Here is a 13,847-nt window from a genome sequence, read left to right as displayed (position 1 = left end):
ATTTGGTGAAATGGCCTCAGAGATAAAAAGCAGGTATGTCTGGGATTGTGTAATCTGGTTCAGAAGTCTGTTGGTGTGCCAGGACTTGCATTAGACTGGCTGATCCTTATTTTCGCTCACAAATATGTTACAATGTCATTTGTTCATATTAAAGATGGGGAAGGTTTTAAATTATGAAGTAAGCACATATAATGTAATTTATGTGATCCAAATGGAAACTGAGTGTCCGAAGGATTTTCTCCATTCTTGATTTAACACATGCTCATGTACTCCTGGAACAACACTGGCTTAAAACACATGTTGTTTTTAGTTGAACTAATGGCCGCTCCACACAGGCATCATGTCACTTAGTGGATTTTACAGGCTTCATTTGTAACGGGATAATTTGTTACACAGAACCATCAGTGGAGTTTTTCTATGAACAGTTTCAAAAGGGCAAAGAACTTTCCAGAAATACATGGCAGGAGGCCAGATGAGGCAATACTTTTTTGTGTCAAAAAAAAAAAACCTATGGAAAAACAGAGTCAATCAACAAATCAGGACCGTGACCTACAACCTTAAAATTGAAAACAAACTGTTTAAATTGTTAACTCGAAATTGACTGGTAACCTGCCTTCATAGCTGTGATAAGAGGATTTTCGTTGGCTTTGTCACAAACCAAATGCCTGAAGCCCAGCACTGTAGATTGCTACAAGTCTGTCCGTGCTGGAAAAGATTTGGTAAGCATTTCAATTTGTGGCCACATTTTGCTAATCTGTTATACTTTCAGTTCAAGTAAAGGCTTCTATTTGTTATTTATTTCTTCAGAGCTACATAACCCGCTACTAAAGACCTTAATTAACCCTATGCTGCCAATGGATTTTTTTTATAAACAGTGTATGGCAATAGGTAAAACAATCTGTGCAAATTACAATAATCAAATAAAATACGATTAAAACAAGGTTTAAAAAAGTCAGAATACAGTTAGATAAAGAAGAGAATATTTGATTAGTGCACTCAACACCTTTGTTTTTATAGAAGAGTGGGAAACAGAAAAGCATAATTGAAAGAAAGCTATAAAAAAGCCAAGTCTGGGATGGAACAAATATGGTGTACTCTGCTTGGACAAACATTAAATCCATCTCTTTGGCATCCATGCAAAACACAGAAAACAGACATTTTACATAACATTGAAGACTATCCTCACATTGAACCATGGTGATGGCAGCACAATACTGTGGGAATGCTTTACTTTAGTAAGACAGGTAAGTTGATTAGTATTGACAGCAAGATGCAGGGATCTAAATATCTAAATACAGGCTATTCTGCCAGAAAGCCCCTCGAGAAGGGTCCAAACCATGCAGTTTTCGTCGTGATAACCAAAATGATTCATCAAAGAAAATCTGTGGTTATGAGCTTAAAATATGGTCTTTGGTTGTTTAGTGTGGCAGATTCCTAGACCAGCAATTTAGCTGTCTTTTGACTAAATGTGGCATATGACAAACATGAAGTCCCCTCTGGTGTGTTTTTCGGGAAAGCCATGCTGTGTGGCTGCTGTCCATTAAATTATTTTCCTTTTTTTGCCTAGACATAAGCGTTTCTACCACTGTTTCCTGGACCTCCTCAGCCTATAACGCTCTCCAGGATTAATCTTTAACACTAAGTCCACTAACTCACCTAAGTTGATGTCCATTTGATGGACTGATATGTTTGTTTTATATATGTTTTGTCTGGCGTCACTCTGCTGCTACAATAAGTCATGCTGTGTGACGGGAGTTACTGTCATATCCCACTGGCACAGTGTGACATGTTGGTCAAATGGCACACTGTGGGAGAAAAAAAGGAGTGGTTCGGACTCACCTGAATGCTACTTGTGAGAGTTTGACTTAATTTTATTTCACTGACTCCTTACAATGTGAACTATATAATGCGGTGAGGGTTAGGGGGCTCCCGTTGAGTAAAAGGTAAAACTCTCTCTCCTCTGTCTTTCAAAACTTACCCCTTGGCTGTCACCATGCTCAAAATTATATTGCTCCACTGTAATTAGCAGTGGCTCATTACACTGGCGTTTAAAACACCTAAATCGTTAAGGCAGCTGCTTTTGAATAGAAAACAAAGTCTGCCCATGTGGGAACAGGCTGTAAGGCAGAGGCAGGCTTACAGGCTTGTTTTCCGTCCCTGACTCAAAGAGTGAGACCTCCGTCTTCCTCTGTTCTACACTTTATTCACTGACATTCACATTAAATTGTGCATTACAAGTGATTGTCTGCTTCTTACAAGCTTTTAGAACATCAGTGCAAAAATCTTTGATCAACAGCTTTAAGGTCAGAGTAGCTGTGTATACTGGCAATGTGAGCCTTTGTGGTAACTTTATAACCACAGGATATCCATGGCTATGGGTAACGTTATAAAGAAATTAGCTGCCAGAGTCAGACTCTATAAACCTGCTGATGAACCCATTAAATTCAAGAGAGGAGCCAGAGCCACGGTTGCTAAAGGTTGTTAGCTACTAATTGCTACATTTTGTGAACCCATTCAGGATATAGAACCCAGTTGGCACTGATCGGGTATCTTTGGCTAATTAGGCTGACACTGACACACTTGTCCTGCAAAGTTCCCAGGAAAAGGGATAACATATGCAATTGTGCAAAGGTTTTCACACTCCTGCTCAGGAAGCATACACGCGTGATTAATGTGTAATATGATTAATATGATTTGATTCAGGTTCACCATATAACAGCTGTCAATTCTGGAACTATGAAAAAAAAAGCACAATTTGTACAAGTTTACTCTCCTGCTGGCATCTGAAATGTTCACAAATTCCATCACGGCTGAAACAACCCAGAGGAAAACCTTAATACTAATGAGCAACGGGAAACACTCCAGCGCTCTTCTAGCCTTTAAATTTCACCTCAATACAGAGCAGAGCACACCCCAGTCCTCCATCTAGCCTCATTAACATGCATATTCCCCTGATTTAAAACACGACAGCCCTTTTTTTCAGCCAGGTGCTTCCCTGCTTTGCTCCGAGACTGTTGTTTTTGAGCCACAGAGCTACACCAGAATTAACATTGCAATATGGCAAGCCTGATGAAAGGCCAGCCCCGAGTAAACCTCTTTGCCCCGTAAAAATGTTAGGAAGCACAAAACAGATATTTTGTACTATGAATAGCTTTGCTTAGTGAATTCCCTAAGCCTAACTCTAGCCCAGTGCATATATGATATATTGGATAAAACATTAGATGAGGACACAAAGTGGTGGGCATGGGCTGGGTGCTGTTGTCAAATTTTACCACAATTCCAAAAAGTTACATTTTCCGACTTACAAAGCCATGACTTGAACACTAAAGAGATGCCACTTATAACTCGTTCTAAGTCAGAGCTCTTCTAACCCCTTAAGCCCAAAGGGTTTCAGGAGAAATTTCTGCCTGAAATTACATATCATATATAAATCAAGTACAGCTCCAAAGTTATAAAGAGTAAATGTAATTTTTTGTACTTGGCTGACACTAAGGCATTAAATAATATTTTTTTCAAGTGGAACCACTATTACAATGTCACTATATCTGATTTATAGGTGATTAAAAAAAGAAAAAGGAAAAATTTCAGAGCCGCGCATAAATATATTTCTAAATAAACACTGCAAAACTGCATGAAAACCTTCTTGAAAATATAAGAGAAGCCTCAAACTTTGTATACGCACATCTTGACAGTAGCTGCAGCAAATCCTGACTGAATCAGCTGAAGCATATTTGTATCACAAAGATTTTAATATACAGTGTGTCAGGCGGATCTCTGATTTTGGCACAATTTATCTAAACGTACCTAAAGTGTTCCAAATGTGTTTTGCATATGAAAGGGAAGCAGGTCAAATAAAAGTGCTTATTTCCATTGTAGGACTCTTTCAGCGCATGAGAAGCCTTTTGTAATATGATTTACCCTGCGTTTCATCAACTTGTACCATTGTGCATAAAGCATAAATCAATAAAATGACGAGAAAAACCACAAATCATGACTGATATCTTTTTAAAAAGTTCCCAGAATGCCTGTTCACTCCTTTGCATTGCTATGGGGATAAATGTTGAGAGAGGAAAAAAAACATTGCTGAAGAAAGTTACATTAATTGAGGCAACTCATGAGAAAATGCCTGTGTTGCACTGTGCTTCACAGCAGCAGAGAGTGGCTGTTTAGTAAGATCAGTTACACACTGGTATTATTCAATCACCACAGGTGCGACAGAGACATGCTGTATCTTGTTTAAAAGGTAGGACTCTCTAGTTTTTAATGATACTGACCTTGCGGGGGGGGGGGGGGGGGGGATAAAGCATGAATGCACAGTGAAGCATTTTTCTGAGTAAGTCAGCAATGTCTGATAGACAGGTAAATAGCATTATGTGTGCTTTGTGCTGTAAAAGCGAAAGTATTTGTGAAAAAAAAAAACTATTTTTAAAGCCTGATAAAATAGGCTTGGCTCTGCTGGGACCAAGATCGCCCAGACAGGCTTAAAAGGTTAATAGTACAGTAGTGGAATAGCATATCCATTAAGCAGACCACTAAAGGTTAGCTACCAGAGCAGATAGCTTGACTAATTACTAACCAGCCAATTATGTTTCACCGGTGTTTCACTATAAATAGCAAATGGTAAGGAAAGTATGTTGTTCTATGGAGTTCCCTATTAACATGAAAACTAAAAGATGTTTATTCTATACTGCAATATCGTCTGTGCATCAAAATCAAAATAACAATAACTATATAATCATGATTATACATATATTTTACCAGGAGCATGACTATGAGTATGAGTATGACTAAGGTACACTTAAAGGTTCTGTATCGTGCTCTTCTAAGCCTTCCAAAGTCATATATATGACTTTGGAAGTCATATATATGACTATATATGACTACATATATATATATATGTATATATATACATATATATATATATATATATATATATATATGTATATATGTATATATAAGATGACCCCTGTACATAGAATGGGATAGGCCACTCGTTTTCCAGGACAGGGAGGGGCTTCATGAGGATTTGTCAGACATGCATTATTCAAGCAAAACACAGCTAAAGGCATAATTTTGATGAATATAACATCGTTAAAAGCTCGCGAAAGTTGATTTTGCATGATATAGGCAATGCAATAATAGTAATTGAATTTTTCTGTGTAAATTGCAGAACGTGATCTAAATAAATTTTTCTCTTCTGCAAAAACCCTGTGCAAGGCAAGCAAATAACTTTATTTTCTTTCTTTCACTTTTTAACTAGATTTCTGCCTTTTGAACCACTCTGAGTTAAAGCCGTTGGTAGAGCCATGCTTTTGTTAATTTCCTCCCTTACTTATTAAGGCTCAGATTCACATCAGTCTCTCCTTTTTTCTGATGGACAGCTTCCCCCCATCGACAACGGGCTTGAAACATTTCCACAACATATTTCAGTGTGGTGGTGGTTTTTCCTTGGGGTTTCATTCCAAGTCAAACATGCTCAAGAACTCGGAAAACTTGTACTTCAAACAGGAACACGTTTCACATCACGGGAAAGTCGGTAAATACAACACACCCCAGCTGTGAGAGTTGCACAGCTGCAGAGGCAGAAGAGAGCTAAAGTAAATCCATGGCGACTTCTGCAACCTCTGTTTTATGGGGACTGGAAGCTTGTCCAGAGTTCAAAGAGGCCCTAGACAGAACTTCCTTTGGAGGCCAATCTTTTCTTTTTTTTCTTTTTTGTATTTCCATAGCTTACTGTAAATTGTTTTAATGTCAGAATATCACATAAAGGTTGCCAATAGGTTAAAATTATCAAACTGGATAGTCCTTTGTGTCCTCCATGTTTATAAAAAGTAAATTTCCAGTTTTAAGAGTTTATTCAAATCAATTTAATTGGATTTAAACTGTCCCGCTGAAAATGTACAGTTGGAACCAGAGATTTGTATATTCTGTTTAACAATATAAGTCGATTTGTTGTCTTAAAGTCTGACATGAAATCAAACAACACCTTTGTTGGTTTTTGGTCAGTTGGGATTACAAAAACAGTTTCCATTTGCTAAATGCATCAATAGGACAGAGAGACTTTCAAGAGGTTTCATAAAGCTTTCTTGAAATTCAAAAGTTTACACAGTTTTGGTATTGGTAGATTAATCTTCTAGACTATGAAACTTGGGTCAAACAGTTAGCGCAAAGTCCTTCCACTGGCTTCCAGCAATCTCCTCCTGACAGATCTGGTGTAACTGAATCTGATTTGTTGGCTTCTGTGTTTGTATAAACCTTTTCTGCTCTGCCCACAATGGGGTTGAGCTCAGGATGTTTGAGGGCCACTCCAAGACCTTGACTTTATTATCCTCAAGCCTCTTTATAACTAATCTGTATGCATGCTGCGGATCATTGTGCATTTGAAAGTTCTAATAGTCAAACTTTAGCTTCCTGGTTTACTATACAGTTCATTTTTATGCTGCTTTTGGAGTAATGGCATCTTCCTGAGTCACTTTTAGAACATTTTGGTACAAGATTTGTTTAGTTGTGAATAATGGCATACTCTGGTTCCAACCAGCATCTTCACAAGGTATTTGCTTTTTTTTCTGGGGTTGATATTTTCACACAAGCATCTGTGGGATGCAGAAGTCATCTCCTTCCTTATCCATATCATGGTTGAATAGTCACATATTGTTTATTCTTCACACACAGTGGGTTAAAATACGTTTAGAATATTTCTATTGATGTGAAATTCACACCAGATGTGTCCAACTTTTAAAGTAATCTGCACATAGCAAGACAGTCTATTTTGAGCTCTATTCAGAATGAACAGTTGTAGGGCTCGGCCTTTTTAATGCAAATAAGATGTAACTGGCCACGCCTCGCACTTTATACATTTGAAAATGACTGCAAAAAGATGTACAATGGTACAGCCGTATATCTTTGACACTGAGTCAGACCCGGAAGCAGGGCGTCCTGTACAACCAACAAGGATCAGGTTAGTCAAAACAAAATTAATAATTTTACACATACCATAATATCACAGGACAGTTACCCGTTGGTGGTGATAGTTGTTGTTTTTTTTAAAGGTGGGTGGCACTTGGCCCTCCTTCAACTCAGCTGTTGTTAGTTGTAACATACATACTCACTCTGTCTACTTGGCTACAGTAATAACACTCTACATACAATATTTTTTAATCATTCACTGGGGACATGTCTGGGGACAGCTTCTGCTTTGGAAAGTTGTCCAAAACCGCAGCTGTATCTGAAATGTTCAAATAATTCCTATAGCTCCTGGTCCTTGACCTTTAATGAGGTCAACAGTAAGAATGCACATAGATGATGCGAGTCCAATCCAGATCTACAGCCTTCCGAAAATGTTCTCTCCAGACATTTTTATTTATTTCTGTGAGGTCGGCTATGCTTATATGTCATGTCACGCAAAGGATTGTGGGATTCCTTGTAGCTCCTTAGCAGCGGTAAGGGACATTGCGAGGTTCCTGTGCTAAAGGAGTTATGAGAGGAAGCATACAGGCTCCTTTTCCTGCCTACTTTCCTTACTGACTGCACTATTCTGACAGCACTTATCATGGTGATAGCTGACGCACTTCCGCTTTGACTATAGAGTCCTTACCAAAGAGAGATTTTCGGAAGCAGCTTGAGACTTTCCCCAGGAAATGGGGATGTCTGCCAGTCACCTTAGAATATCAGTAGCATTAGCGTTAGTTTGTGCTAAATGATAAATCCTGTTTATTCCGAACAGCAATGCAAAACAAAGTATTAAGTAAGACAAAGTATAAGACAAAGTATTAAGTACTTGCATCTCCATCATCAGCCGATGTCCAGCAAACAGTAGGGACAAAACTTTCCTTCATTAGATGTCTTTTGGTTAGTCCTGCCATGTACTGTTGGTAGTTTTCAAAAAAGGTCCTTTCTAGGCAATATCAAGGAAGGTTGTCCCTAGCTGGGATATTGCTGTCAGAACTAGAATAAAGCCATGCACCTCTGCTCACCAGACCAAGTGTAAAGTTTGCAGGCGGGAACACCATGGACTGTCTTACAGTCTGCAGTATTGGCAGACTTTACACGCCCGAAGGAAGGATGAACAGAATATGTACTGGGACATCTTTGTTAAGAATGTGAAGCTGAAACAAGTTTAGATATCTAAGTCAGACAATAATCCTAAACATACAGCCAAGGAAACTCTTTAATTTTATCCAATAAAAAAAAATCTATGGAAAGGACTGAAGATCAGTGCACTGAAAGGAGCATCAGAACCTTCAGGATTTGAGAACAGTTTGTGAAGAAGACCGATTCAAAATTCACATATGAGCAATGGATGTGATCAGTTTCTCAATATATAGAAGAGGTCTTGAAGATGTTATGCCAAAAAACTTCTGCAAGTGTGTGATTCCAATTTTGTTAGCCTATAGTTTCATTTGTTGGCTAATTTGCTTGCTTTCATTTCTTTGTATTAGTGGATTATCTGAGTTGTTGCAGACATGTGGTGTGAATTTCATGCCAGTGGCCCCCATTAGAAATATTTAAACTGAGGAACATGTCGACTCGTTCAATATTTGTTTTATTTGCTGTAAATTATTGTTTGAACCAATGAATGTGGCTCCCTGGTCAATCTTCCCTATGTGAATTTAAGATTTGATGGAGACCCCATTCCAGCGCTCTGGGCTGGCCCTGGATGAGTGACCTTATTTCCTAAGAGTGAGACCTTACCTAACGATTTTGATGTAACAAGTCTTTCACAACCAAGTGCAACACTCCATCCTTTCAGATGTGATAAAAAAAGCAGAGGGACATGTCAGAATACCCATATAAAAAACAGAGAAACAAAATTAACAACAACAAGCCAGAGTTTCAATTATGAAATTTCATCTGTCAGTGGAACTTGACTCAGCATTTGCTGTTGCAATTGATTTTGAACCAGTCGCTGGGCGTGCCAGTGCAGCTGTTGTGTTGCAGCTCAGTCTAATTAGCAGCCTGTGACCGATGACCCTGGACAGGATATGATGTGTACCTGCTGCCTCTGCTGCTTTTCTAAACATTTGGGTGTGTTTTTCCTCTATTGCGTCGTAGCCATAGGTTAAAAGAAAACATGTTTCAGTCCTTCTTTTTGGACCCTGAAACAACTGCACTTTGTGCCCTCTGAAGGGCTATTTATAGTAACTTGTATGATAAAGTGGTTCGTAATATTAACGTGTGCTATAATCTATAATTAGCTCTTCTTGATTTTTATGTGTTTAGTTTTCTTAACAAACACTTTACGATAAATAGGTTTACAACCGGCCTGGTTCTGATAGCACACTTCAGAAATGGCTATCTGAGGAATAAGTGTTTGTGTTTTAGTTTGTGATTGTGTACATTTCCACATGTGAGCTCTCAGGGCAGAACATTTTTCTTGGAACACTTTGGAGATTTTACAAATGTTAGCCTGTCCTCTCAGTTTTTTTCTTTTTTTTTTGCGACGGTGCTGAAATGTCATCACTTTGCAAGAAGAGTTTCCAGACTCTCCTCTGTCCCCTGCCTTGAGTGAATTCTTGGAAGACCTTTGGGCTGCTTAATTTCAAATCTAACACAATCAAGAGCAAACGTTCTGCTGGAGTCAAACTGAAGAGCTTTAGACAAAAGCACACTCCTGTGTCAAACAAGTTTTGCATATCCCCTTTAACCGCGTCCAGGTCTTTAATCCCTCCATCCATCTAAGTCAGCCTTTCTCCCCTCTCGTCTCTTCCCTCAGCTGTTCCATGCCCCTGCTCCACTGGGATTGATACAATATTTTCCACCCTCAATTAGCCGAGAGCCTGTTGACTAATTCCAACTGTTTTTGCACCTGAGAGGGCCCAGGGAGTTGTTGCTGGAAAAACTGAGTGGGGTGGAGGTGAGAGGGTAATGTAGTTGTGTTGACAAGAGTGTGAGGGCAACCTCAAGACTTCTAAGCAGTGACACTTGAATCTGTAGTGGTTTTGAAAACCTCCCTATCGGCCTCAAACCAGATCTGTCTCACTGAGAGGCACAACCACAGAGTTACCACAAGATCCATTTGGGTAAACATCAAGCAAAGCCTACATGACCACTTGTTTGGCACCGTGCTCAGCTCGCGGTGGAGCTACACACCCTAAAACCATGTGAGCACAGAAAAATCTGTTCTTTCCAGTCAGGGAAATGAAAGGATGATGGATAAAGCGCACAAGCACATTGAATGTGAGCAGACAAGAGTTCTTGTCGACTGCAACCTCATAAGTGTAAATGATTTTTGGAAGAGAAGCTGTGAACTTTAAAATTTGGACAGCTTTTCTTATTTCTCCAAAACTTTTGACACATTTCTTCCATCTCCCAGCGCTAACTTCTCCCAAACTGTTACAATTGTTTCTAAGGGTCGGGTTAAACTATTTCCTACGGTAGCTGAAAGGAGTTCACTTTGATGAAAGAAAAAATGTCACAATTTGCTCCAAAATTAAGACAGGAATAATTAATCTCAGCTTGAGTTTATGCAATTTTGGAATTTTGACGGCTTTCCCAGGTGACTGCTGCTGACAGGTTAACAAACCTCTGCCAGTCTGCTCGGTGAAACAGTGGGAGCAGACTGACCGGCCCGTCAGCTCAACCCAGCAACAGCTCTTCCCCCAGTAGCTGAATGGAAAAATGTCTGACTCACCTACTTGTATAAAAAGGCAATAACGACCAAATACATAAATATTACCGTCAAAGGCAAAACATGTCTCTAAGGACTATCCAGTCATTCGGTCAGCAAGTGACTAATGGAGAGGGAGGTCAGATCATGGGCAATTTTTTTTTTTTCATCTGGCCTTGTCCAGCTTTTAACAGACTTTCATTGATGGGTTTTCTACAGATGAACAGCTTTTTGTATAATCAAGCCTTTAGCAAAAGTTGATGAACTGCAGAGTGTGACTGGTCGCTGGTCATTTCACTACTTTGCCACTCCTTACTTTAGAGCTTTTTGGTAATTTTGCGTGTGTCATTTTCAGGTCTAAAGTGTAACTGCTGAGATAAGTGAGAGGAGGTAGGGTGCCACTTTGACAACAGATGGTTTATCTAAGATGTTTGTTATGTACTTATAGTATTGTGTGGCTGTGTGATCCCCATTAATATTGTCAATCAGCAAGAAAATCATTGATAGATATTTGGTTTGATCAGCGGTAATTATCTGTCATGTTTTACACGAGTTAGCTGGTCTAGTGGAGGATTAGTACCACGGGTGATGGAAGCAGGGTGACATCTAAACCCTTCAGGAAGTTATATAAAGTGGTGTTAAATTTTGTATGAAAATCTGAACAAATCCTTGATTATCCACATAGTTTATCAAATGTACCAAGTGAAATAAACAATGCCATTCATTGATGCAAAATAGAAAAAGGAAGTGACAAAATGGAAATGTGAGGGTGTTAAATAGGGTTACAAACGGGCACAGGGTCAAAATGGCCTGGACCCATACTGTATAGACTTTGATGCAAAAGGTATCTGGAAGGGCTTTCTTATCTTTAAGTCAGTCTGTGACTAAAATAGAGATGTTGGATCCTGGCTGGTTTTACTTTTTCTGGCTATGAACAGGCATCCATTGATTTGATGTTTTAAACAAACCATGCTACCAGAGGGACATTTGGTACAATTTTTATGTTGAATTAACTAAAGTAATTTTCTATAGACTGATCCCGCATTTAGTGAGTCTAACAGACATTATTTGCCAGCAAGAGTTTGAACAGCGGTAACAATCTGTAATTTTTTTGTTAGACTCAATCAGTCTATATGAGAATTAGAATTACAAATAATAGAAGCAGGGTGGAGCATCTCTTTAGGAAGCAGTATGCACTTATAATAAAGTTTACATCAGATTTAAGCATTTGATTGACATCTTTGGTATTTTTCTCCCAGTTTCTCCAAAATATCTGACTTTTAAATTATATAAACTGACACATACATGGTGACAGAAATAGAGAAGGTCAAAATTAAAGGGTGCAAAAGGGGAGGACAAACTGGGGCAGATTTGAAGTGACCAGGAAACATATTGCACCTAATATGTTGAATCTGGGCATAGATAATGAAGATGCACATTAAATTTGCTGATTTGTAGTGTTTCAGGAATCTGAGCTTTTTGTCGGAGGTTGCTTGCAAAATGCATTTGTTTGCACTTGGCTTTTGTTTGCACTTGCACTTTAAGACTTTAAAGTCAACCTACACGCACAAATCAACCTGTTTATCCACATGATAACATGTGAACTATAAAATATAATCTGCATTTCATGAAACAAAAGCCATGCTGTGGTTTTTAACTGCTTATTTAAGGCCTGATGCACTTTCACCACATTTCTGACAAGCGAACTGCCGGTGACACGGAGACTTTTTTTTCAACCCTATTGTACAACAACAACTGATGCTGAATGTCTTTCCTCAGCATCTGCTCTCCCATTAGTCCATTTCCACACAAGGGTATTCCAATTCTACTTAGCAACGCCTCTCTCATGATTCAAACACAACAAAAATAGCTCACTGGTAATATAACCCTTTGAGATTCCCAGGAACTATAAAATGAATTAGATGACAAAGTTCAGCACTAAAATCAAGGATGTCACAGGGTACGATGACATTTATTTCACATACACAGCGGCTACTCACTGTCAGCGTAGTTTTTTCGCCGGGTGCCATCTACTTTTCCCGTTTTGTCAATGCAGAGGAAGAACTTGTTGGCAGAATAAAGCCGCCGCAGTCTGACGTCTCCTTCCAGGTGATTGTAACTGCGCGTGTGCCTTTCCAAAGTCCATGAACAGTTGCTAACACTCCCCAGCCCTGGAAGGGGTTCATGCCCTGCTTGAGGAGGACAGGCTCCTGTGGCCCTGCCAGCGGTGACCAAGAGCAGGGTGAGGCATATAAGGGTAAAGGAGGATGCACTGGGCAGGGGGATGAACGTTCCAGCGGAGGCGGCAGCGGTGGTAGTTCTGAGGGTACACTTAGGGCAAAGGTGAGCTGCGGATGGCGTCCATCTGCACATGGTGGGTCAGGCTCCCAAGGTGCACCTTGTGCAAGCTGTAGGCATGCTGGTGATCAAAAGATGTCAATCTGAAGGGTGGGAGTCCTGGAGAGAGAAGGGAGGGGAATGGCAATCACAGCAGCTCCTCTGGATGTCACTGATATGCAGTCTCCTCTTTGGGATGAAAGAAGGCTGTTCCTATGGAATCAAAACTTCCAAAGTCTCTCTGGGTGTCATCTTTGGCTCTGGACTCACTCGTTCTGCTCCTCGCATGAAGTCCACTTTCTTAAGTCCATCCTTGATACTGCTCCTTCCCGCGCCTCCCTGGACAGATGTGCTCTTCACTGGTCTGTAGATAAAGTCCTGGGATGTTTAAAACATGCGTGTAATTTTTGACGGTTTTGTCCAAATGGATGAGCGTATGTCTGTGTGTTCGTATGTGTGTGTTTGTGTGTGTGCGTGTGTGTGAGTGTGTGTGTGTGTGCGTGCGTGCGTGTGTGTGTGTGTGCACCTTGCGATGCTCTGCTCTTTCCAGCTGGATAGGAACAAGTTGCCTGTCTGAGCTGCTCACCCGTGGCTGAGAGGGAGTTGAATTAGAGTTGCTGGTGACTGACTCTGTGTGTGTGTGTGTGTGTGCCAGTGTGTGTGTGTGTGTGTGTGTGTGTTTGTGTGTGTATGTGTGTGTATGATACTGAGAGAAATAGAGAGGAAGCAAGTATGGGAGGGAGCAAACCAGTGTAAGTCTGCAACAGTGAGAGAGAGAGAGAGAGAGAGAGAGGCAGTGAGAGTGTGTGTGTGTGTGTGTGTCAGAGTGAGCAGCAGCCAGTGAGTCTGTGTGAGCGCTAAGCTACCGGCCTCTTGCTCTGCGGTGTGCAGTCAGTCAGCCATC

General features: G+C 40.1%; 1 protein-coding gene across 2 annotated transcripts in view; it reads right to left on the bottom strand.

The window, feature by feature from the left end:
- fgf22 (fibroblast growth factor 22) overlaps positions 1-13,847 on the bottom strand; it is a 35,276-nt gene extending 21,429 nt beyond the window's left edge. Inside the window, exons 1-2 of one of the 2 annotated variants that reach the window (XM_036141355.1) lie at positions 13,470-13,847; positions 12,607-13,321 (exon numbers count right to left, since the gene is read on the bottom strand). In XM_036141355.1, coding sequence (XP_035997248.1) covers positions 12,607-12,979 — 373 coding nt within the window. In that variant the 5' untranslated portion in view covers positions 12,980-13,321; positions 13,470-13,847. The remainder of the gene's footprint in view (positions 1-12,606; positions 13,322-13,469) is intronic. The other variant, XM_036141354.1, reaches the window with a different exon arrangement.

Source organism: Fundulus heteroclitus, chromosome 9 (assembly GCF_011125445.2).
Source record: "Fundulus heteroclitus isolate FHET01 chromosome 9, MU-UCD_Fhet_4.1, whole genome shotgun sequence".
NCBI lineage: Eukaryota > Metazoa > Chordata > Actinopteri > Cyprinodontiformes > Fundulidae > Fundulus > Fundulus heteroclitus.
Note: the sequence above shows the minus strand (reverse complement) of the source record. Positions and strands in the feature narration are given on the sequence as shown.